The sequence below is a fragment of the Syngnathoides biaculeatus genome, chromosome 17 (genome assembly GCF_019802595.1).
Source record: "Syngnathoides biaculeatus isolate LvHL_M chromosome 17, ASM1980259v1, whole genome shotgun sequence".
NCBI classification, from domain to species: Eukaryota; Metazoa; Chordata; class Actinopteri; order Syngnathiformes; family Syngnathidae; genus Syngnathoides; species Syngnathoides biaculeatus.
Genome location: NC_084656.1, coordinates 6,069,161 through 6,096,293, shown reverse-complemented (window position 1 = coordinate 6,096,293; position 27,133 = coordinate 6,069,161). Strand labels below are relative to the sequence as shown.

Here is a 27,133-nt window from a genome sequence, read left to right as displayed (position 1 = left end):
CCTCCATAAGAGCTGCAAGAAGTGGCTGGGGAAAGGGAAGTCTGGCTATCTTTGCTGAAACTACTTTCCCTGTGACCCGACTGGATTGGTGAGTTGTGGTGAAGAAAGTCGCAGGGCGAAGTTGTCAATTAACCGGTGAATCTATATTCCACGAGCTGTGGGTCATGACTGAAAGAACAAGATCCAAGATACAAGCAGCCGAAATTAATTTCCTCTGCAGGGAGTTTGGGCTGTCCTTTAGAGATGGGGTGAGAAGCTCAGTTATCCGGGAAGAGCTCAGAGTCAAGCCGCTGCTCCTCCGGATTGAGAAGAACCAGATGAGATGGCTTGGTCATTTGATTCAAATGTCTCCCAAGCGCCTCCCTGGTGAGATGTTCCGGGCAGGTCCTACCGCAAAGAGACCCCGGAGACGGCCCACGCTGGAGAGACTACTTCTATCTACGACCTGGGAACTCCTCGGGGTCCTTCCGGGAAGAGCTGGAAGATGTTGCTGGGGAAGGGGAAGTCTGGGCATCTAAAGCTATGGCCCCAGCAACCTGTCTTGGGTAAGTGGTAGAAGATGGATGGATGGCATTAGAACAACTCCGTGAATGTTCTTGAAGAGCCCAGCCAGAGCCCCGACTTAAACCAATTTGAGCATCTGTGGCAAGACTGTCCACCAATGTCCACTGTCCAATCTGACACAAATCCTGCTTTGAAAAGCTTGTTGCATCCTTCCCAAAAAGACTCATCGATATGTTAGCTCAACAAGGTGCTTCTACTAATATTGAGCAAAGGGTCTGAATACTTATGGCTGTGTGATATTTCAGTTTTTCTTTTTAATAAATCTGCAAAAAAGTCAAGAATTATTTTTTTTTCTGAATAATTTCTGTATTCACTGTATATATTCATAAATGTTAATGGTTGATCAATAAAAGTAATAAAACAAAATACATCTTTAATATTATATAGATATTAATGGCACTTTATGGCGGGTTTATGAAAATAAATTGTTGCAGTATTGAAAATGGAATAGAGACAAAAGGGGTAGGAACAGATAAGTTACACTTTTTCCAACCCCCTTTCAAACATGTAGTAATTGGGTTACATAATATTTACAGGTTTTTTATGTCCTTTTGTTTTCACCCGTGAAGTTTGCATATTATTAAATTGTTTTCACGTGTACTTGTTGTAATAACTGTTCTTTTATTTTATTCATTTGAAATGAACAGAATAAAAATAATGTGGCACTGCAGTATTTTAGTTCATGATCAAAAATATAATGTATCTATGCAACCAATATAGCCAAACCACGCTATCATAAGTTATTTTCCATAAAGTCCATTAAGCATCAGCGATGAGGGGGAAAAATTATTTTAAAAATACTTTTTATTAAAACTGTAAAAAGTAGTTATTTTATTGCTTCCATCCCTTTATTAAAAAGAACGTGTCAAATTGGCAGTGCAGAAAACTGGTTGCTGCTAAGCATCCTACAGCTAATTAATTATTTCAAAAGCTCAAAAATGAAGTTATAGTCACAGTAGGCCATGGACCAACCACACAAAAACATACATATTTATGCAATAGAATATTGGCCAAAAAATATTGTTGGCCTCTGTCCTCTGTCACTCTGTCAGTCTTAACTGCCACAAGATTTTCAAGCATGCCTTTATCCTCACTATCATCTCTCTCTGAATCTAGCAACAAGTCCCATTCTCACTCTTGGCCGTTTATGAATTCGGTACCGATCTCGGAATTAAAAAACAATTTCAACACATAACTCTTGTAATGCTACTTATTTTCTGAATTCAAGGAGACATTATGTACGCCACATAACTATCCATTTTACCAGCTCTTTGAATTTCTTACACTACAAGGACATTAAGTACAAAATTTATATCATCCATCCATTTTCTTAGCCTCTTATCCTCACAAGGGTCATGGGGAGTGCTAGAGTCTATCCCAGCTGTCAATGGGCAGGAAGAGGGGTACACCCTGAAGTGGTTGCCAGCCAATTGCAGGGCACATTGATACAAACAGCTGCACTCACAATCACACCTAGGGGCAATTTAGAGTGTCCAATTAATGTTGCATGTTTTCGGGATGTGGGAGGAAACCGGAGTGCCTGGAGAAAACCCTCACAGGCATGGGGAGAACATGCAACCTCTACATAGGTGGGTCCGGGATTGAACCCGGGACCTCAGAATTGTGAGACCAACGCTTTCCAGCTGAACCACTGTGCTGTCCTACAAAATGTATAATTAAATAAAAATTACAATCATGAATAAATTAAGTGTGACGTCATGTTATACAGATGAAAAGCATGCAGGTTATTATAATATGCTCATAATAAAGTGAATAAACAGATAAGCGCTACTCACTGCCATTCCGCATGTGTCCACTGAGTGGCACATGCAACTTTGAAAAGAAAAATCCGCTAAGGTAATTATGTGATGCATTTTCCACATCCATCCATCCATCTATTTTCTTAGCTGCTTATCCACACGAGGGTCACACGTTATTTTCCAAATAACTTCCAATATTGGAACTTCAGCATATTAATTGGTTTAGAAATACTAATACTGTCATGTTAATGACTCAGCAGGCTCTGGGTCCCCTGCTTTGGGCAACAGAGTGGGCCACTGACGTCATAATTGTACAACACCATAAAGGATTTTTATTTATTTAATCAATCATTGCACCCCTACAATATGATACATTTAGCTATTTCAAATCTATTTTACTCTTTTGGTTGTGACCCACAGATGGAGAGAAAGTGGTAATGGACAGGCTGGTCTCTTCTGTTGCAGAACCAAAGCTGAATGGCACTGAATGCGACAACACAAGGCACAAAAGCCCGACATACAGTCCTACGTCAGGCCACACCAAAGGATTATCATTGGTAAATGAGAATGGTATGTTGGACATGGAGACACCACACGGGTCTGTTACCGGGAGCAATGGATTTATTCTCATTCAGCCGCAACAGGAGGACAGCTCTGAAACCATGCCTAGTTTGGCATTGTCCCCTCACAGGACTAACAGGCCACATTCAAATGCCACCACTGGGGTCCATTTGCCGAAACCTCCACCTCCCTCAGTCTCTGGGTCTCCTCAGAGGCAAGGTGACCTAAGGACTGACCCTGTTCCCGGAATTACATCAGGGGAGGATACAATAGACTTTAAAAATGACACAGCGCCAGCCAGCACAGCTTCAGCCACCATCATGATACACAGAGCTCGCAAAACCATGTCCAGGCCTGCTGTCACTCTGGAACAAAAGGTAAATAATTCCAGGAATGTTTTTTTCCCCCGAAACATTTTCTTGTATATTACCCTAGTGCAGTGATTTTCAAATGTGGGTCTGGGGATACCATGAACACTTTTCATTAAGTTACGCCAAATTGTCCTTCATGTTCTTGTTGATTCCTAAGTAAAAATGTTTGTGTGTGTGTGCGCGTGTTTGGGGGGGCTGAAAATTTAATCTCCAAAAAGGGGGCCTCTGCAAAAAAAAAAAAAAAAAAACACTGCCGTGGTGAATGAATGGTAATTTTGCATTTTTGTTCCATTTTTTTCTTTTCTAATTTACAGTTTACTTCAACTATAGATTTCTCAAACTTGTGGTCAGAAGGTGATGAACACTCACAGTGGTGATACAATAGTTTTCATGGCAGTATTGGGCTGTTGATGAAAACAAAACAAAATATGAAGAGCAAAAATGAGGTGCATATCTTTTTCTTTTCTGGAGTCAACATTTTGAAATATTAAGTATTAGAACCTAACTGACAAGAAAAACAAAAATTGTGAACGCATCCTCAATTAAAGTCCCTGTAAAGTGAAAATACTATACGTCTTTGACACGTAACAGAAAAGTGTCTCAAACACTGTCCAAATTTGAATGTTTTTAAAAAATATATATAAAATCATGCTGTTCTCTCCACTCCCAGACAATGCAGGCATGTACACTAAATGCACTGAAATCACCTGTCAATCCATCCCTTTTCTAAGCCGCATATCCTCACAACGATCATGGGAGTGCTGGAGCCTATCCCAGTTATCTTCGGGCAGGAGGCGGGGTACACCCTGAACAGGTTACCAGCCAATCGCAGGTCATATGAACAGTCATTCACACTCGCAATTTAGAATCTCCACTTCACCTACCATGCATGTTTTTGGGATGTGGAAGGAAATTTGAGTGCTCAGAGAAAACAAACGCAGGCACGGGGAGAACATGCAAAAACCACGCAGGTGGGGCCAGGTTTTGAACCTCAGTTCTCAGAACTGTGAGGCAGATGCACTAACCAGTCATCCACTGTGCCGCCCAACTCTCAATCAGATTTCACAAATCTTTCTCATGCCTACTCATTTCTACATTTGAGACACAAAAATATACCTTAGTTTTTCATGTATAATGCACATTTTTTTCCCCTAAATAATAGTGCACATTACACAGTTCATAGCGATTGGGGAAAATGGTAAAAAAAACATTCACATTTTATAAACGTATGTCACTATCTCGAGGTGATGGCAAAACTGTACACTTTAATTCCAATATGCCACGGAGAGGGTATGAAAGCTGTGCATTTTCATTCTAGTCTGTCCACCCCCAAATAGAGATTATGAAAAATGTGCTGCCTACACTGTCATTCCAATATAAGAGTGGTACATTTGACTACATATTAGTCTTTACGCCGATTTGATCGGTGCTGTTGGTATCGGCTGATGATAAGGTTTTTATGCTTATCAGTTGATCGGCTTTCGTGTCATAATTTGCCGATCGCAAGCAGTTAACAAAACGTTACACAAGTGCAGTATACATGGTAAAATAATAGGTCATTTAAACAGACTCATTGCTCCATCGTGTGATCGGTGATTGGTTATTATTTTTTTAAAATCCCTTATCGGTGATGGGCCCCAAAAATCCTAATCGTGTAAAGCCTACTCTATATATGTACAGTTTTGCTCATAAGGTATTATAACCAGGCAGAATTTGTGAACTTTTATTTTTTAAAGGCAGATGACTGAACAACAACCATCATTAATTTCTTTATGGTTGTTTTGTTTAATTGTAATGTTTTTTTTAAGTGCTTGACAGATTAATTTTAATCCCATTAAAATAACATTGAAAGTGTTTCACCTGGTCCTAATTTTTTTTTTTTTTAAAGAAATGTACCAATTTTACAAATGCTGCCTCGGTAATCAAACATGAGCACAATTGTGAATTTTCTCATTTACTAAGTAAAAGAAGGGCTGGGAATGTCAAAGAGCAATTAAATAAAAAGTAATTGTGATGAAATTAAGTTCTTAACTTCATATCTTTGTATCTATTTTCTGTACTGCTTTATCCCACAAGGGTTGTGGGCATGCTGGCGCCTATCGCAGCTATCTTTTGGTCAAAGGTGGGGTATACCCTGAACTATTTGTCAGCCAATTGCACAACTTCAGAATAATTATTTGAAAAAAAGAACAAAATATAGATAATACTTTTTTTTTAAAACTTGACACTTATCTGCGTGATTGATATATGAGGATAATTTTATGTTTTAGTATTTTGACATCCAAACTGATCCATGATATGCGATAAATGGGCCCAACACTATAGTCGGAGAAAAGATGTCTTCACTGTGTACTGTGGTTTAAATGTAGAGTTTGGGGGGGTCGTCTCACAAACTGTCAGCAGCCCCTGGACCCGAAAAGAACAATTTTGCTCTCATTAGTCCACAAAATGTTCCTCCATTTTTCTTTAGGCCAGTTGATGTGCTCTCTGGCAAATTGAAGCCTCTTCTGCACGTGCCTTTGTTTTAACAGAGGGACTTTGCAAGGGTTTTTTTGTCAATAGATTAGCTTTTATGAACCTGCATTTATCTCAATTACGTATTAGATCTTAGCACCATATTCTACATACATTGTTCCCTCACTACAACGCATACATTTTACACAGCTTCGATGTTGCACATATTTTTTTTTTTGCGTTTTTTTTTTTTTTTTTTGCAGTGTCGGCAGGCTTTGTGCATCGTGCTCTGTATCCTTAGTCGCTAAGGGTAGACCCGCATTGTGTTCTTCATCCCGAATGGCTAAGGGACTGTAGACTATTTTCTATCAGTCTCCTCCATGCCATGTGTCCTGTAAAGTGCAGAATGTGTTCAGCTTGCCTAATTTACATAACTCTTCGATGCTAGCAGTGTGGCTCTTTTATGCTGAAGAGGAAAAAGAGGACACAAATGTTGAGAAAGACAAGGGGGATGGACGAACTCTTGATGGCTTGACTAACAATGGCCAATGAACTTCAGCGAACTGCACAAAAATGGGACCCTTTGATGTTTCGTTCATTACATTTCTCAAACATAATTGAAGGTGACATGTCTGTTTCTAAGAATATACTCCCCCAGAATAAAAAAAAAAAAAGCACCAACTACCCGTAACTAGTTTCTTCACTCGCGAAAAGACATGCACGAAGGGCTTCAGCGGAAATAGGTGCTACAGCTTGATGTGCCAGGAGGAAGAGGCTTCGCGAGAGCAACTGTAAAATACGTGAGTCGCTATTAATAATTGCTTGTGACAACCTCATAGAATGATCATTAAAATTAAATGTATTTCTAAAAGCTTTAATATTTTTCTTTGTATAGGAAAACGCTTATACCCAGTCCTGGATAAAGCGGAAGGAAAGGGTTGAAGGGACATTTGTATATTTATTTCTCAAATAAATATTTTGGCCTCAAACAGGTTTTGATCTTTGGTTTCATTCTCGAAGACAATTGTATATTTTTTTTATTTTTAATCTACAAAGGTTTGAATTTTGAGTGTTTAAATGAGAGAAATGTGAAAAAAATGTTAATGCATGTCTGTGAAAAGTTTATAAAGTATTTGGTTAGGGGTTTGAGAGCCTGAAAACATATACAGTGCCTGGTGAAAGTATTCTTCCCCCTTGAACATTTCAACCTTTCGCCACGTTTCAGGCTTCAAACTTAAAGATATAAAATAAAAATGTTTTTGTCAAGAATCAACAATACTCGGGACACAATCGTGAAGTGAAACGATATTTATTGGATATTTTAAACTTTTTTTTAGGAAATAAAAACCTGAAAAGTGGGGCATGCAATATTATTTGGCCCCTTTACTTTCAATGCAGCAAACTCACTCCAGAAGTTCAGTGAGACTCTCTGAATGATCCAATGTTGACTGATGATGATAAATAGAATCCACCTGCGTGTAATCAAGTCTCTGTATAAATGCATCTGCTCTGTGATAGTATCAGGGTTCTGTTTAAAGTCCAGAGAGCATCATGAAGACCAAGGAACACACCAGACAATTCCGAGATACTGTTGTGGAGAGGTTTAAAGACAAATTTGGATACAAAAAGATTTTCCAACCTTTAAACATCTCAAGGAGCACTGTTCACGCAATCATATTGAAATAGAAGGAGTATCAGACCTCTGTGAATATACCAAGACCTGGCCGTCCCTCTAAACTTTCACGTCAAACAAGGAGAAGACTGATCAGAGATGCAGCCAAGAGGGCCATGATCACTCTGAATGAACTGCCGAGATCTACAGCTAAGGTGGGAGAGTCTGTCCATAGGACAACAATCAGTCTTACACTGCATCTGGCCTCTATGGAAGAGTGGCAAGAAGAAAGCCATTTCTCAAAGATATCCATAAAAAGTCTCATTTAAAGTTTGCCACAAGCCACCTGGGATACACACCAAACATGTGGAAAAAGGTGCTCTGGTCAGATAAAACAAACATTGAACTTTTCGTGGCCACAATGCAAAATGATATATTTGGCGTAAAAGCACCACAGCTCATCACCCTGAACACACCATGCCCACTATCAAACATGGTGGTGGCAGCCTCATGATTTCTGCCTTTTCTTCAGCAGGGACAGGGAAGATGGTTCAAATTGATGGGAAGATGAATGGAGCCACACATAGGACCATTCTGGAAAAAATCCTGTTGGAGTCTGCAAAAGACCCGAAATTAGGATGGAGATTTATCTTCCAACAGGACAATGATCCAAAACATAAAGCCAGATCTACAATAAAATGGTTCACAAATAAATGTATCCAGGTGTTAGAATCGCCAAGTCAAAGTCCAGACCTGAATCCAATCGAGAATCTGTGGGCAGAGCTGAAGACTGCTGTTCACAAATGCTCTCCATCCAACCTCGCTGAGCTCGAGCTGTTTTGCAAGGAAGAATTGGCAAGAATTTCAGTCTCTTGATGTGCAAAACTGATGCATACCCCAAGCGACTTGCAGCTGTAATTGCACCAAAAGGTGGCACTACAAAGTATTAATGCAAGGGGGGCCGAATAATATTGCACTCCCCACTTTTCAGGTTTTTATTTGTTAAAGTTCAAAATTTCCAACAAATTTCATTCCAGTTCAGAATTGTGTCCCACTTGTCGTTGATTCTTGACAAAAATTTTTCATTTAATATTTTTATGTTTGAAGCCTGAAATGTGGCGAAAGATTGAAAAGTTCAAGGGGGCTATATACTTTCACAAGGCACTCTATGTGAAACGTAATAAAACAACCTGTAAACGGAAAAAAACATCCTGTTAACGAAAAATATGTAATGAAGGAAAAAAACAAAAAATAAAAAAATCTCCACCGATTTCACTTAAGGCGGGTATTTTTGGAATGCAACCCTCGTGTCAAACGAGGGAACCCTATGCTAAAAATTGGACATTACTGGGAAAAACAATGTCTATGTTTTACCCAGAACAGCTTCCACTTTTCACGTCACATCTTTTTTTTCCTCTCTACTAGTCAAGCACTCACATATTTTTTGTCATCAACAGCTTCTCAAGAAGGAATTAAGAGAAGCAAATAATACCAAAATGGAGACTTTGGTTTCATCTGACACACTGAAACCTTCACAGCAGTGCTCAACAGAGAACCATCTACCTCAGAATCCTTCGGATTTGCAAGCTTCAGCACAAACTGCTTCATCTGCTTCACCAGCAACTCCTGTAGTTTCTTCTTCTCCAATCACATCTACGCCAGCCAAGCTCCAACACGGTCACACAGGTCCCAAATCACACACATTGATACACCACCGAATAATTTTTGGTGGGTCTTGTATTTTATTAATTGGCCCATGTATAAATTTGTGTTTTTATTGTAGGCTTCTTTACAGGAGGGTTGACTATGCGTAAGAAGAAGAGAAGAATGGGAACTTATAGCCTAGTACCTAAGAAGAAACCTAAAATTCTTCGTCAGACAACAATGCTGGAAATGTTTCAAAGTGTACACCAGAATTCCAAGAGTCCTGAGGTCTGTGCTCTTCACACGTATCAAAACAAAGAGTGCACAGTAAACAAACAACTGATTGTGTGAATGACTTGACTACGAGTCCCACACCCGCCGTATACCGAGTGATGTGACCAAACACCACTGAACTGTCGCGTTGTATGTAGGGTTTTCCAACTAGTTTTCCATTAGTTTGACTGCAATTAAAGTTTTGAAGTGAATGGCGTTGCCAATCAAAAATGCAATGCTGTATCACATGAGCTCTCATGAGCATTTCCTTGTCCAGAACATAAATGAACGCACTTGGTCCTTTGTGAAAAAGTAATGCCCCCTTTCATCTAATAAAAGTTTGCGCCGTCCTCAGCAGCAGCTACTGAAATCAAGCGTTTTTGATCACTGGTAACGATTCTTTCACATCTCTGTGGAGATATTTTGGCATTCCTTGCAAAATTGTTTGGATTCAGCAAAAATTGAAGGTTTTCCAGCATGAATGGCCTTAGAAAGGTCATGGCACTGCATTTCAGTCAGATTCAAGTCAAGACTTTGACAAGGCCCCTCCAGACCGTCTTTTTTCTTTAGGCATTCAGAAGTTGACTTGCTATTCTGTTTTGTTTTATATATACTGTATGTGTGTGTGTGTGTGTGTGTGTATATATATATATATATGGTGAATTACCTGTTAAGTCACGTAGTTCCACATTGGTGTGTGTGCAGAAAGGGAAAAAAACAACTGATATGGTCCCTTTTATGACAACATTACAAACTTTTTTCATTACATTGTTCTAACCTTTTTAAATACAACATTTTTTTGTAAATAAAATGGTTGCCCCTGTTTTTGTATGAATCCAGTCTCTCATATATTTCGGCTGTTTCATCTTATATTTGCTATGTTCTACATTTTGTTCTATCTTACCTCTCAGACAAATATAAACGTTAATGGAGAAAAGATTGTTCATGCATCGGAGGAAGAGTCGGATGAGGTGCATTCTGAGGAAGAGCAGTTCCCAGGAGAGGAACTTGGCATTGATGTCCAACAAGCAAGTCCAATGTTTGAGTCCATTTCTCAGGTTTGACTTAACAAGGAAATGCTGAATCTCAATGTATAGAACTTGCAAAAGAGCTCTATTTAGTCATAGTACAGTGGATCCCAGCTACTCACAGGGATAGGGGACTGGGCCCAACCGTGAATAGTAAAAAATTGCAAATATTTGAAGACCATTATACAGTGAAGAAAACAAGTATTTGTTGTATAAACAAGTTCTCCCACTTAGCATTTATGGAGGGGTCTGAAATTATCATTGTAGGTGCATGTCCACTGTGAGAGAGATAATCTTAAAAAGAAAAATCCAGAAATCACAATAAATGATTTTTTTTAATGATTTATTTGTGTGACACAGCTGCAAATAAGTATTTGAACATCTGAGAAAAACAATGTTAATATTTGGTACTGTAGCCTTTGTTTTTTGATATTACGGAGGTCAAACGTTTCGTGTAGTTGTTCACCAGTTTTGCACACACTGCAGGAGGGATTAGGGCCCACTTCTCCGCCCAGATCTTCTCTAGATCGGACAGGTTTCTGGGCTGTTGCTGAGAAACAAGGAGTTTCAGTGGTGTCTTTGGATACCTCTTTGGTCTTGGCCATGTTACAACTTTGAGTCTTACTGATTGTATGGGGTGGACAGGTGTCTTAATGCAGCGAACGACCTCACATAGGTGCATCTGATTCAGGATAATACATGGAGTGGAGGTGGAGTTTTAGAGGCGGACTAACAGATCTTTGAGGGTCAGAATTCTAGCTGATAGGTGTTCAAATACTTATTTCGTTAAAATTGTTAAAAAAATCCCAGGAGACATGCACCTACGATGAAAATTTCAGACCCCTCCATGATTTCTAAGAGGGAGAACTAGCAATATACCAGGGTGTAGAAATACTTATTTTCTTCACTGTAACTGACTGAGGGTGTGCGGGGGACAGCTGGTTAGCGCATCAGCCACAAAGTTCTCAGACTTTGGGTTCAAATCAGGTCCCGCCCGTGTGGATTTTTGCATGTTCTCCCTGAATGCGTGGGTTTTCTTTGGGTACGGCTGTTTCCTCCCACATCCCAAATGAATGCATGTTTAGTTAATTGAAAACTTTAGTGTAGGTTTGGATCTGAGTGTGAATGATTGTTTGTGTTCTGTGATTGGCTGGGAACCAGTTCAGGGTGTACCCTGCCTCTCGCCTGCATCTAGCTAGTATAGGGTTCTTCATATCATCGACCCAAGTAAGGATAAATGTTGGAGAAAATGAATGGATTGATTGATACACGTATCCTCCACAGTATAGGGCACACTTAAAAACCTTTAATCTTCTCTAGAATTGACAGTGTGCTTTATAATCCAGTGGGCTTTATATATGCAATGACTTGCAAAATCTGTAAAAATGTGCGACTTTTTTCAGGGCTCTGCTAGATTTCTGTCGGACTATTTTCTGATGACACAGAGGCAATACGTACTCTACGTGCGCTGGTAGTGATAATCCAATCAGACATTAGGTAAAACATAATCTGGATACTCTGGCAGCGACAAACCAATCAGAATACATTAAGTAGTACATACAGTATGCCTGCGGTATGTATACTACTTGCAAAATAACATCTATGGCCATCAGTTACGCAGTTTTAATGGTAATCGATCAGCTGTCAAAGAATTAAACGGCTATGAATCTGTGATACGGAAGTGGAAGAGTCAAGAAAATGAACTGCGGCAAGTTACGAAGACGAAAAAGAGTTTCCTTGGGAAGAAAGCGAGGTGGCCACAGTTAGACCAATTTGAACAATGGATTATTTAACAAAGAACAGCCAAGAGAAGTGTTTCTCCAGTCACCATTCGACTGAAGCAATAATGATAGCACAACTGAAGGGAATAATGATAGCACAAGACATGAAGATTGAAGACTTTGTAGGTGGTCCGTCTTGGTGCTTTTGTTTTATGAAAAAGCATCTTCTCTCCATCGATGCAAGGATTACTGTTTTTCAGCAATTACCAGAGGATAACAAAGAATTGAGCATCAACTGCAGTAACAAGATTACTGACAAAAAGATCCAGTCCATCGCCATCACCAACATGGATGAAGTCTCTATGTTTTAGCGTGCGCCTTATAATACATTGCACCTTATATATGGGTTAATTACAGAAATAGATCTCGTAATTGAGACTGCGCCTTATAATCTGGTGCGTTTTGCGGTGCTCAATTGAAAACGACCACAAACTTTTAACCACCAAAATTCCTGAATTAAGTGGCCATCTATGTCAATGAGAGTTTTCCACAATAAAGTGGGTTCACCCTCCACCAAAAAAAAAAAAAAAAAAATCTGTGAATAGGTGTTTCCGTGGGTGCCAAAACATGAGTATACAGGCGTCCACTGTATAATAATCGATATTGTGGTTGTGTGCTTAATGGTGGTTAAAACTTGTCCTTAGCTGGAGAATGAGCAGGAATCAGAGGGATCTGGAGAAGATGTAGAGGGTGAAGGCACAGAGTCAGACCTGGTAAGACCAATTGGAAGGCAACAAAATGCCTTTTATCTACTGGCCTCAATTGATTTTCTTTTTCTGGTACCGTATATCTCATCATTTAACTTTTGTTTGCCTCAGAGCACAGAGTCTAGTCTAAAGAAGAAGTTAAAGAAGAAAGCAAAAGGAGACAATGCTTGGCTCAGGCCATCCAAGAAGCACAGAAAGAATGTAAAGGTCAAAGGTAAGAACTCCCACTGCGTTCACACCTGTAATTTGTCACACAGTTTAATATATACAGTAAAGCCTCGGTTCTCGAACGTCCCCGTTTTCGAAAAAATCGGTTTTCGAACAAAAATTTTGAGATTTTTTTTTGCTTCTGTTTTCGAGTGAAAATTGGTACTTGAACGCCACTGACTCTTCTTTTTTCTTTTCGGCTATATTGTGCGCGGCCAGACCAGCTGACCCTCGACGTGCTTTGTGGTGAATTCCCACGCCCCCGACAAAACACGGAAATAACATAATGCGCGCGGCGCAAGCAGCTGACCCACCCACGATGCCCTTTGTTATTGTCAATACGAATGCCCCCCGAAAATCCTGGAAATAACCTAACGCGCGCGGCGCAACCAGCAGACTTTTGTTATTCTGTATAACGGAGCCTCTATACACAGACTTGTCCCGGTAGTGACAGCTGTTTTTCTTCTTATCCAGACCGACCATATTAACCCCCAATCATGGCTCCAAAGAAGGCAAGTTGCTTGTTTAAAGTTATTCTGCACTTTTGTTAATAAAAAAAGTTTACAAGGCTGGGGGCCGAGTCGCTACAGGTACGGCAATGCACTCCCAGCCTAGCGTACTCTACTACTAAAGCATACTTTTTAAGCAAAAAATAATGTAAAATTATAGTTCTAAAGTTCTGAAATTGTTTTACTATATTATATAAACTATACATGTATTTCTACGATGCAGTTTATGATCAGGAAAAGCTAAAAAAAAATGCTTTAAAAAGCCCAATTTTTTAGGCTTTGAATGCATTATTTCTTTTTCCATTCATTGTAATAGGAAACATCGATTCGGTTTTTGAACAAATCACTTCTTGAACCACTTTCTAGAGTGGATTTTGGTTGAAAACAGAGGCATCATTGTACATACAGTGAAGAAAATACGTATCAGAACACTGCTATATTGAGAGTTCTCTCACTTAGAAACCATGCGGGTCTGAAATTTTCATCGTAGGTGCATGTCCACTGTAAGAGAGATAATCTAAAAAGAAAAATCCAGAAATCACAATGTATGATTTGTGTAATGATTTATTTGTGTGATACAGCTGCAAATAAATATTTGAACACCTGAAAAAACCAATGTTAATATTTGGTACTGTAGCCTTTGTTTGCAATTACAGAGGTCTAACGTTTCCTGTAGTTGTTCACCAGGTTTGCACACACTGCAGGAGGGATTTTGGCCCAGTCCTCCACACAGATCTTCTCTAGATCAGACAGGTTTTTCAAGCACGGGAATCTTCCATCCCATGCATTTCACACCATGACATCGAAGTGTATTACCAACAGTCACCTTGGAAATGGTGGTCCCAGCTCTTTTCAGGTCATTGACCAAGTCCTGTTGTGTAGTCCTGGGCTGATTTCTCACCTTTCTATGGATCATTGTTGTTACAAGTTTGAGTCTTACTGATTGTATGGGGTGGACAGATGTCTTTATGCAGCTAATGACTTCCCACAGGTGCATCTGATTCAGGATAATACATGGAGTGGGAGGTAGACTTTTAAAGGCGGTCCAACAGGTCTTTGAAGGTCAGAATTCTAGCTGATAGGCAGGTGTTTTAATACTTATTTGCAGCTGTATCACACAAATAAATTGTTAAAAAAAGTCATACATTGTGATTTCTGGATTTTTCCTTTTAGATTATCTCTCTCACAGTGGACATGCACCTACGTTGACAATTTTAGATCCCTCCATGATTTTTATGTGGGAGAACTTGCAATATAGCAGGGTGTTCAAATACTTATTTTCTTCACTTTATCATATACATCCATCCATTTTCTGAGCTGGTTATTCTTACGAGAGTCGTGGGAAGTGCTTGAGCCAATCCCAGATGTCATTGGGCAGGAGGCAGGGTACACCCTGAGATGGTTGGCAGCCAATCACAGGACACATGTAGACAAACAACAGTCACAGTCACAATCATACCTTGGGCCAATTTAGAGTTTCCAGTTAATGCGTGTTTTTGGGATGTGGGAGGAAACCGGAGTGCCCGGAGAAAACCCATGCAGGCACAGGGAGAACATACAAACTCCACACAGGCGAGGGCGGGATTTTAACCTAGGCTTCAGAATTGTAAGGCCAACGCTCTACAGCTGCGACACCGTGCTGTCCAGTATAGTATCGTTTATTATATTGGATGGCTAGTTGTTGTCATCAGTTTTCAAAGTACTTTTGTGTTTCCTCTGGCTTCTTTGTGTGTGTGTAGTACGCTTGTGTACACTTGTTTATGCCCAGATTTATGCCTTGATACAATCTGATCTCAAAGGTCTGCAGACAATTCATAGACTTAATTGCTCAGTTCCTGGTCGGATATGCACTCCCAACTAAGAGACCTTATATAGACAGGTGTGTGCCATTCCAAATGATGTTCAATTGACTGAATTTACCACAGGTTTACTAAATTCAAGTTTTAAAAGCTACTCAAGGGTGATCTGTGGAAATCAGGTCTTAAGTTTGAGTATCACAGCCACTGGTCGGAATACTTAAGTACTGTACCTGTTGTTTGAATATTACATTTTTTTAAATTAATTTGAAATAAATCTGAAAATGTTTTTACATTTTCATAAGATCTTTTATATAGATGTTTTTATAAAAACATTCAAATCAGCTTTAGAATAAAGCAAAGTAAGCAATGCAAATTTGTATCTCACATTTGATACCAAAGGTAACTCAACCTGCTTTACATGATTAAACACATTCAGAAACAAAGAACTAAAAACATTTGAAAATAAAAAGTACAATTACAACAACATACAGTGCAAGAAATATAATGTCTAATACTGTACTCTAAAATGCATTTTGAAAAAAAAAAAAAAAATTAACCTCGATTTGAAAACATTAACACTTGGGTCTATCACGTCTGTTGGCAACATATTCCATTTTTTTGCAGCTTTATAGCTACATGCAGCTTCACCATGTTTGCTTTGGACTCTGCACTCCAATATTTGACCTGGGTCAGTCAATCTCAGAGCCCTACTAGATTTGTATTCAAGTATTCAGAACCTAAATCATTTAATCATTTATAGACCAGTCGCAGACCTTTAAAATCTATTCTAAAGCTAATTGGAAGCGAGTGAAAAAACTTTAGAAATTGGAGTTATATGCTCTGACCTCTTTATTCTGGTCAGAACCTGAGCCGCAGCATTCTGAACGAGCTGCAGCTATTTCATGTTCTTTGTGGAGAGTCAAAGAAGACCATTACAATAGTCAAGTTTATTTGAAATTAAAGCATGGATGACCTTCTCCTGGTCTGCTTGACACATGTAAGCCTTCACCAAGTGTAAAATTGGTAAATGTGGAAAACATGAAGGGGTGTGACTACTTTCTGGTGGCACGCTTGACATCACGTCATAACGGTCTGATGCCCCCTCACCACACATAATAAATGGTAAAGTTGAGGGTGTCAAATGCATTGCCAAGTGCACTGTTAAAAGGCCTTAATACTGCTGGATTTAAAACATAACTTTGCTTCACAAAAATTATTCAACATAACCACTGATAGCCTAACCGGATTTTTTTCCCAAGTCATCCTATATGCATTTTAGGAGTCTGAGCTTTTTCATGGATCAGATTGCGAGTTGGACCCAAATGAAGAGTCAAGAGAGTGCAGCAGGTGAACGAATGCTTATTTTTACAAGGCTTGTTCAAAGCAAACAAAGATACTCTGAGGGCTTGATCCAGGGTTAGCAGAGTTCCAAGGGCGATCAGACTGACATAGTGGGTGTCCGGGTTGTCAGAAGGCAGCGAGAGATTAGCACAGGTTTGCAGGGAACACAAGTGGATGGCAGACTGGGGATTAAAAGCAAGAATGGGTTAGAGACAAAAATCATAAGATCTTCAGGAAACAAACGTGGATACTGTGGCCTGGCTACAAACTCGGCAAAGGACGTGGACAGTCTGACGACGTGTTGGAGTCCTACTGTGGCTTAAATGCAGTCAGGCTGATCGGGTGCAGCTGCTGGACTCTAGTACGTCAAAACTGCGACACACTACACACACATGCAGGGCTTCAGGGTGCTGAAACGGCAGCCATGAAATCTACATTTTTTTTTAGAGCTTTACAGTGTCTTCTCTTCCCACGTGGCATAGAAAATACATTTGCTCATGTTACGTGGTTTTTTGGGTTTTATGGTGGCGCACTCTGTTAGTCACAGTTAAACTTGTTTGCAGCCTCAGTATTAGCGTTAGATTTATTTTTGTCATTTCACTTACCTGATTTACTTTAGAAAAATTTAGGGGAGGACGGTCAATTCTTGTCACCCAAGTCCCTGCTGTTTCATATTTTCTCAACTTGAAGATGATTGTCATTCCATAATATTCAGTGTTTTGGAAATTATTTTGTTCCTTTGTCCTGACTGATACCTTTGAAGACTTAAGATTCCTCTTTTGTAGTATAGGCTGTTCTTTGGACCATTTTTTTTAAATCACAAAAAATGGCGTTTTAACAGGTGTGTAGACTTTATAGCCACTGTATCTTTTATTAAATAAATGGCATAAAATCTGTTAAATATGAACAGGCCTCCTTGTAGGTGTCCTCATTTGGCATATTTTGGAATCCTGATGTGTCATTCCAGTATCAGCAGGGTTTACATTTGTATCGCTGATTTGTCTCTTGGGGCCCACTACTAGCGACCATCAACACTTAAGTAAGGAGCCCTCTTTCACCACAGATGGCTCCTGTAGTGTCATTCATATGCCATGTCTTGGGGCCCTAGACAATTAACTGTTCCCTGACCTGTTCTGGCTGCTCAGTTAATAACAACATTTAGAATGTATATCACTCGTCAAAGACTTATTCTTTTCTGAGAATACCATCATATATTACAATAAATCTTAATTAGACTGTTTTTACAGTGACTGTATAGTCTTCAATAACTGGCCAGCAGCAAGACAATACTGTGCAAAAAACAAAAAACAAAGAATGGCCTTTAAGTCATCCTGTTCTTACAATTAGACAATCTAGTTTTCACCACTTCAGTACGTGACTTAATGTAAATTATTGATTCTTGAGGTTGTATTTTGTTAAACTGACTTTTATTTTAAACACATTTTACTACCCAGAATCAGAGTCCTTGGCTGAGCCTCAAGCTTCATTTCTGATGCACACAGAAGACAGGAATGAAAACTCCCAGATAACACCACCTGACAAGTGCTGCAATCTCAATGAGCCTGACGCTACTTTAAATAGCAAAGGTGAGCTCGTAAGACAGGAGGAGCTCATGAAACCTGCTTTATTCTATCAATTTTCCATGTATATCATATATACAATATTTTATATCCGTATAATCACATTGATCGGCAGCATGGTCAATAACTGGTTAGCACATCTGCCTCACCGTTCTGAGGACTTGGGTTCATATCCAGCCTTGCCTGTGTGGAGTTTTGGTAATTCCCCACATGGGTATGTTATAGTCAGCCTTGGGTATGTGGATATAACATACCCAAGTATAAACACATTTTATGTATTTTTTTTTTTAAACTATACTAAATCATCTTTAGAATAAGTCTGTAGACGGAAAATGAAAAGAGTGAAGGGATGTGATAACTTCATGCTTATACTGTAACTTCACAGTTATAGCCGTATTCCGAAATGGAATAGTATAAATACATTTTCCCTCAAAGTTCTCCACATAATATACCCCATCATGACATTTTAATAGATGTATTAAAATTTGAAATTCTCAAGTATTCAAAGCCTTTGCGCAATGCTTTATGCACCCTGGGCAGCAATTGCAGCTTTATGTCTTTTTTAATATAATGCCATTTTCTTGGGACACCAATCTGTGGACAATTTTGTCCAATCTTCTTTGCAGCACATCCCAAGTTTTGTCCGGTTGGATTGGTAAGAACAGTCAGTGCCCACCTGTTTTCAAATCTCTCCAGTGGTCGGATTTAATTCTGGGGTTGGTCCCTCAAGGATATTCACAGAGTTATCCTGAAGCCATTTTTGCCCAAATAAAATTTACCCATCTTCCAATAAGGTTTTTAATACTTAAATGTGTTTTTGTTTCTTGAAACTCTGAACCTAGGTTTTGAAGTTGAATAGAAGTTGTTTTTATGTGTGCATGCATGTGTGTGTGTGTGGTAAGGGGTGACTGTAAACTACTGTACTGACAATGAGTTTTGATCTTTGCAGAGACATTAAGTTCAACAATGGAGGAGGCTCAGGAGCTACCACTGTGCAGCTGCCGCATGGAGACTCCCAAAAGTCGAGAGATTCTCATCCTAGCAGACAGGAAGTGCATGGCTACTGAGAGTGTTGATGGACAACTGACCCGCTGCCAGGGTGCTGTCTTGAAACAAGAAATGATGCGACCCTCCAACTCTGTTCAGCTGCTAGTTCTTTGTGAGGACCACCGCAACGGCATGGTCAAACACCAGTGCTGCCCTGGCTGTGGCTTTTTCTGCAGAGCTGTGAGTTCCATTCACTTTTTGATCTGTGTTGTCAGTTGTGTGCTTCCACACAAGACTCAAGTAAAAAAATTAGTCCTTTGTTAGGATCAGTGATGAAAGTCTTCCGGATTTTCCCGGAATTCCAGATTTTTAAATTTTCTTGAAAATTGCTCCGGAAAATTGAGGAAAAATTGCCTAAAATTAATCCGGATATTAGTTGACAACATTGAACGAACATGCGTTTGAGTTCGTTGTTTTGCTTTCACGAGCGTAGCGTAACCATTTTGAGGCACTCACACTAGTAACAGTAACGCCCCTCCCCTCGCATTCTCTCAAGACGTCGCTTATTTTGTGTGGTCTTGACATTAATTTACGTGTTTATTTCATAAACGTTGTTAACTAAACGAGCCTGCTCCAAAACAACCGGTATTCACCCGGAAACAGGAAATGCAAGTTAACCGTACTGAGCATGTACGGAGCATGTACGAAAGTGCATGTTCAGAATTGCTTCACGTAATGCGAGCGCATTTATGTCGAAAGTCATTAACATCATGAGGCATGTCAAAGGAAATTTACTTACACCAGCTCATTGAGTTGATCGTGAGGGAGTGTGATGGTGTAAAAAAAAAAAACACAAAAAAAAAACCAGACTATCATCCACCTCGTCGGTTGATTCAGGTGTGGCCAATACGTCGAGCGCAGGCACATAAAGGCGCGTTCAAGCAAACCGGCATCCTATTTACGGCAGTCCCGTGGTGCATGCCCCCCCCCACCCACCACAACAATACGTCACAATTGTCGACAGGAATGTTTGTTCCAATGTATCGCTAGCTTGTTGCCACTAACGCTGATTATGTTGAAGTTAACTTTCAGCATCTTCAAAACATTGCGAGTATAGACCGTTCATGTTTATTCTTTGACAGGCCAGTGCATTTAACTTTTATTCAGATAAAGTTTGTCAGATCAAGAATTTTTAATGATGAAAAATTTTAAATACTGTTTTATATCATGTTCTACTAATATCAATTGAAATTGGAAATGATAATTTCTGCGTTTTAAGTTTTAGTTTTTTTTAGTTATGTATTTGTTTATTTTATTTTTAATTTACAATTATATTATTATAAGGGTTAGGGCAGATCTATCTCTGAGATAGTGAGCAATGTGGTCAAGTGTATCAGTACAATGTGACGTAACAAGTTTGAGACTTAAACGTTAATAGTAATTACTACAGATCAACTTCTTTAACATGTTTTGCTATATTGTGTAGAAATTCTAGAATATATTTTTGTGTATATTCTATATCTATACTATAATATGTATAATGTGTGGAAAAGGACAATTTTAGAGGTCTTTTTTACTGAATAGTTCACTGAATTCATTTGTCTTGAGATAAGATGGCATATTTTAAGCACATTTTAATGACAAATGTGATTTTGTGCCATCCAGTGATAGAGGGATGGGGGGCAAAAAAAACTGGGCTTGGCCCTTGAGGAACTTCTGGCCAATTTTTTTTTTTGGTCAGGACTTGCAAATTTTACTTTCAATTTTTGTTTGAATTTTATCAACAGATCTCACCAGAATGCACCACAGCCATCCATTTTTTCAAAAACTTCCCGGGGGTGCATGCTCCCGGACCCCCTTGTGCTCACATTTGTATTTTCAGGAATTTTCACAAAAGTCCACTTTCATCTCTATAGGATCAACATTTAGGACAAACAATGCATTGCCACAACATCAACAATATACTGTATGTAAATATACTGTAGGCTCCATAAATGCTGAGATTTGATGACTCATGAAAATCATTACTACTGATTGTATTTTGGGGTCCACCTCCAACCCCGATATTACAAACTATTGAACTGGAATATTATTGGTTCGTGACAAAAATGACCATTTTCATGACATACTCCTTGTGATAAACTGATATTGTGGTTAAGATATCTGTAAAAAGATCTTAAAGTTCAACTTTAGCATATGCAGCTCCTGTGCCCCTGGAATGATGAGAAAACAATTCAACAAAGATAGTTTTGTGGTATTTGTATTACTATTTAAAAAAAAATGGTGGACTTTTTATCCTTGGCTGTGTAGGGGACCTTCATGGAGTGCCAACCAGACATAAACATCTCGCATCGCTTTCACTGTGCCTGTGCCTCGGTGCTGAAAGGTCAAAGTTTCTGCCCCCACTGTGGGGAGGAGGCCAGCAAGGCCAAGGAGGTTACCATAGCAAAGGCTGACACAACCTCTACTGTACCCCCCACACTTCCTCACGGACCAGCACTGCCTGGAGCTCATGAGGGCCGAGCAGACACAACTACTGGCAGGTAAATCACCTGTTGTAATACCTTTTAATTGGGTTATACAATGGTACAAATAAAATCCCAGTGTAAGTGGGATGTGTAAAGCTTAAAGGTCAAGTGTCATCCCTATAAACATTCTTAAATAGATATTGTAATGAAAAATACATATAACATTATTAGCTTCAATGTCTACACGAAAAAATAAATATGAGCGGAGAGCGCGTCATCCAATGGCAAAGTTTTGGAAGTGTCATTCGACGACATCCAAGTGGTCGCTATATTGGATGCATTCCCATTTGTGACGTCACCCTGGACATTCGCCATTGAAAAGACGCGGTAGACCCTACTATGGGAGATGAACACACCCGTTTTGACACGGAAGCTCTTTTCGAAGAAGAGAACATCACACAACTGAGCGAAGTGACTGGGACAATCTTACACTATTGTTTTGAGCCATATTCAGATGATATGCGATCACGACCAAACCGATAAGCGCCGAGCCGGGCCGCTTTTATGATGTTGTTTATAGCCACTGCCGTCTGTGATGAACAACACCGCCGAGCCGGGATGCTTTGCGGCGTTGTCGTCGCATGCAGCTGAGTGGGCCATTGTCGGCAGCGTTGTTCAGAGCCGCCGCCGTCTGCGAGCCCGACGTGCAGCCTTCGCTGAAGCTGTGACCGGTGGATGCGGCGCCTCGGCCGGGGTGGCGCCGAAGTGGCTTATCATGGAGCCGAGCCGGGCTGGTTTACAGCGTTGTTGTCGCACGCAGCTGAGTGCGCCGTTGTCGGGAGCATTGTTCATAGCCGCTGCTGTCCGCGAGCCGATGCAGTAGCCCTCGCTGGCGAGGCGACGCAGCAGCCTTTGCCGGCGAGCCCGACGCTGTTCGACGCGCACATCGACACATTTAACACGCCTTTCATACGTACGCAGATCTTTTGTTACGTTATGAGAGACCGATTATGTTGTCTGCCCCAAACTATTTTTTTTGTAGCTGTATACATACCTACCTGTCATTTGAAACCCATGAAGCTCTCATCCCTTGCACCTGTGCAATCCATTTTTCGCGACGAACCGGGTCTCTAGCAAACTTATGATGGGTAAATACATCCTCCCGAGTGTTCAAGCAGTGTCAAGCAATGCAACGAGCCACCATTTTGGCTAACACGTAGGAACAACGAGCTACCTTCCCGGAGGTAAACCTAATAGAAACAAACGAGTCCACTTAAGGGCGGTCCTGCCATGTCATTTCCTGCTTCATCTCGAAAACAATGAAAGAGGATTTTAATGGCGGGAGTTACAAAAAGCTGTATACGTCAAAATCATGTTTTGTGGTGGGGAAAAAAACGCATGGGTCCATGTCGGCTGCCATTTTTCCATTAATAACATACTAAAAATCATGCATTTCATAACAGTGGCCCTTTAAAAACTAAATACAATAATCAAATTGCCCCTTGTGAAGATAAGCACCTCAGAAAATGGATAGATGGACTGAGCTTGTGATTTGAGGGTGAAAGGAGAGTATTTGTGGTGGCAGTGCATAGATCTGGGGGTTCTTGTTCCTCTTAATTCAAACCCAAATATGCACCAGTCCATGCTTCAACACATTGCAAGTTGGACCTCTTGCGTGAAACACAATTAAGGCAGGATGGTCGATCTCCCGAATGTTTGGACGCCCCAGTCCATACGGGGAGCTGTTAGATTTGATGGGAAAGGGAAGAAGAAAAAAATGAGAGAACAAGAAAAGGAGTTCCAAAGGCAGAGGAACCAGTACCAGTAGGTGGCGCCGGTCATAAGACGCTCGGCGCAGACGTTCCCCACCCATTTCCCTCTCAATTGTGCTCCGTCCGTAAGCTGCTCAGTCACATCAAATGGTAGCTCAGGGCACTGGCAGGGGGCCCTGCTGTGGGGAAAAAAAGTCTGATGTATCCTTGCCACCTCAGCGTCAGTGGTGGAGTTTCCTGGCTGAGCCAGTCTTCGGCAAGGTGGTCAAGCGAGTGAGAGCCCAAAGAGGGGCTTCGGCATTAATGCCCCGGCGAAAGGGAGCTAGACCAGCTCTTAATGTTACTTTTCCATCGTAGCATTATTCTGTGGTTTAAAACCAGTGGGATGAAAGAGATTCCTTATTGGATCAAAGACAATGAAACCAGTTTCCTGCTTTGCATTGTCACAGCCCCCCTGTTTAATTCATGCTAGGAGTATTTCAAACTTAAAGGTGAGTGCCTAGTGGGCTTGCCCCCATGGGGCTGGTAGGGCATAGCCTGAAAGGATAATCTGGGTCCCTCTACCCATGGGCTCTCCACTTGTGGGAGGGGCAATAGGGTTTGGGTGCAGTGTGAGTTGGGCAGTGCCTGGCAACAGAAGCTGGCTCTAGGGATGTGGAATGTCCCTTCTCAGGGAGAGAAGGAAGCCGAGGCGCTGTGTGAGGTTAAGAAGTTCCAACTAAATATAATCAGGCTCATCTTCACACACAGCTTGGACTCTGGTACAATTACTCTCGAGAGGGATTGGACTCTCTTCGGGAGTTGCCCACGGTGAGAGGTGCTGAGCACGTTTGGGCCGGCAGATGCCAGGGTTGACCCCGGTGGACGAGAGTGTAGCCTCCTGCCGCCTTTAGGTGGGTCCAGACTGTTGTTTGTGCCCATGCACCAAACAGCAGTTCAGCCTAACCACCCATTTTGGAGTTTTTCGCAGGTGCTGGAGAGCACTCTCACTGGAGACTCCATTGTTTTGCTGGGAGACTTTATTGCTCACATGGGCAATAACAGTGAGAGCTGGAAACGGATGACTGGCAGGAACAGCGTCCCTATCAGAATCTCAGCAGTGTTCTGTTATTTGACTCTCTCACAAATTTGTGTATATAGTAACTGCGAAGTATTTGTGTTCTGAGAGCTAGCAAAGCGAGTTGATGCTCAGTGTTATTACTATACCGACCATTGAGCAAACAAAATAAAAATAACAATGTACAATGTTCAAGCATTTGAGCCAGAACACACACAAGCGGAATTCGACGTGTTGGGAGGGACGTGGCGCTGACAACGAACAATAACAGTCCCATTAAATGGACCACAGAGATTTGATGCTTTTCTGAGGAGTTGGTTTAGATGTAGAGAATATATAAAAGATGGCCAGACTTTTTTTTTTTTTTAACACCAAGTTCTACTTTTCAAGCACCAAAGCTTCTCGCGATCCACCGGCGGCGGGGATGTGGGTGTACTGTTGCACGCGCGGATCGCCGTAAATAGTAACTGGGAAGTGTTACATGTATATATCCTTCTATCCATTTTCTTGGCCACACGATAGTTGAAGGGTTGGTGGAGCCTATCCCAGCTGTCAACGGGCAGGAGGCAAGTTTTTACACACGCAGACACGCGGAGAACATGCAAACTCCACACACAAAAGTCCGGGATTGAACAGCTGCGCCTCATTACGTGTGTTGTTGCTTTACCGTACCAGCACGAGAGGTTATAACTAAGCGGCTAAAAACCAGTAATGATTAGATGCGTGCAAATTTCTCACTGCTGAACAGGACTGTGACAGCCATAGCTTTATCCTGTCAGGTTGACCCCATGTGAGGTTAAGGAAGGAGAAATTTGCGTGTGTTTTCTCAGTTTTGGTGCAGAACAAGTTGGCATCTTGGCTTAGCTAGAACGAATAGTCTGTAATTCTAAGTACCGGCGACATCAGGGGCGGAGTCAAGGATGTTTCGTCCGCATTTGGCTCTGAAAGCTGGCACATATCCAGATTTTGCTTGGATATCAAATATGTTCTTTATTTTAAATTTTTAATTTCAATTAATGTCCAAAATATATGTAATAATAATATTGCTTTATTGGAGGGTTTATTGTACATATGAATTTTGGGGAGAGTCTTCCTTTAATACAGTGCACTTGTCCTGTCCCATGTGCAAAAAAGCACCCCCAAAGCGTGATGCTACCACCCCCATGTTTCACAGTAGGGATAGTTTACTTTGGATTGAACTAATCATTTGTCTTCCTCCAAACACAGTTAGTGGAATTATGACCAAAAGTTCAATTTTGGTCTCATCTAAAACTTTCTCCCATGACTCCTCTGTATCATCCAAATGGTCATTGGCAAACTTAAGACATGTGCTGGTGTAAGCAAGGGAACCTTCCTTGCCATGCATGATTTCAAACTATGACGTCTTAGTGTATTACCAACAGTCATCTTGGAAACGGTGGTCCCAGCTCTTTTCAGGTCATTGACCAATTCCTGTCGCATAGTCCTGGGCTGATTCCTCACCTTTCTAAGGATCATTGAGATCCCACAAGGTGATATCTTGCATGGGGCTCCACTCCGATTGAGATTGACCCTCATGTTTAGCTTCTTCCATTTTCTAATGTTTACTCCAACAGTGGACCTTTTTTCACAAACCTGCTTGGCAATTTCTCTGCCCTTTCCAGCCGTGTGGAGTTGTACAATTTTGTCTCTGGTGTCTTTGGACAGTTCTTTGGTCTTGGCCATGTTACAAGTTTGAGTCCAACTGATTGTATGGGGTGGACAGGTGTCTCTGTGCAGCTAACGACCTCACACAGGTGCATCTGATTTAGGATAAAACATGGAGTGGAGGTGGACTGTCAGGAAAGCGCTACAGATCAATGCAAGTCAAAACTAGCTGGCATTCAAATAGTTTTTTCCCTCTGGCAATTAATTCATTACATTCTTAAAGGAAGACTTTGCCCAAAATTAAATATACAATAAACCTTTTGATGTGAAGTAATATTATTATTACATACATTTTGGACATTACTTAAAAAAAAAAAGAAAGAAAGGTGAGAACATTTTTGAAATCCAAGCAAAATCTGGATATGTGCCAGCTTTCTCAGCCAGACCTGGAAGAAACGTCGTTGACCCAGCCCCAGACGTTGCCAGTGCTTAGCATTGCAGACCATTCGTGCTAGCTCTGCCAAGATGCTGACATGTTGTGCACCAAACTGCAACAAAACTGAGAAAACGCACCCAAACTTGGCCTTGTTTAACCTCCCGTGGGGTCAACCTGACAGGATAAAGCTGTGGCTGTCACAGTTGAAGCTCGTTCATCAGCCGGGAAAATTTCCATGCATCTAACCATTACTGGTGATTAGCCGCTTAGGTATAGCCTCTCGTGCCGATACTTTATAAGCAACAGCATACTTTGAGGCGGCACAGTGGAGCAGCTGTAAAGCGTTGGCCTCACAGTTATGAGGACCTGGGTTCAATTCCAGACTTCCCTGTGTGGAGTTTGCATGTTCTCCAAGTGTCTGCCCGGTTGTAACCCGTCTCCTGCCAGTTGACAGCTGGGGTAGGCTCCAGGCTGTGTTCTGGCTCAAACGCATAGGCTTGAACATTATACATCGTTTTTTTTTTTTTTTGTTTTGTTTTTATTTGCTCAATGGCAGGAGTAGTAATAACATGAACCATCGACGCTGTTATCCTCGG

General features: G+C 40.7%; 1 protein-coding gene across 13 annotated transcripts in view; it reads left to right on the top strand.

Moving 5' to 3' along the window:
- Positions 1-27,133, top strand: part of ehmt1b (euchromatic histone-lysine N-methyltransferase 1b) — a 58,221-nt gene that overhangs the window by 17,368 nt on the left and 13,720 nt on the right. For 7 of the 13 annotated variants that reach the window (XM_061847577.1, XM_061847574.1, XM_061847576.1 and 4 more), the window contains exons 3-11: positions 2,745-3,262; positions 8,780-9,050; positions 9,118-9,254; positions 10,151-10,297; positions 12,693-12,761; positions 12,867-12,969; positions 18,066-18,197; positions 19,141-19,418; positions 21,489-21,721. In XM_061847577.1, the coding sequence (XP_061703561.1) occupies positions 2,762-3,262; positions 8,780-9,050; positions 9,118-9,254; positions 10,151-10,297; positions 12,693-12,761; positions 12,867-12,969; positions 18,066-18,197; positions 19,141-19,418; positions 21,489-21,721 (1,871 nt within the window). In that variant the 5' untranslated portion in view covers positions 2,745-2,761. Of the gene's footprint in view, positions 1-2,744; positions 3,263-8,779; positions 9,051-9,105; positions 9,255-10,150; positions 10,298-12,692; positions 12,762-12,866; positions 12,970-18,065; positions 18,198-19,140; positions 19,419-21,488; positions 21,722-27,133 lie in introns of all 13 variants that reach the window. The other 6 variants (XM_061847575.1, XM_061847570.1, XM_061847567.1 and 3 more) reach the window with 4 other exon arrangements.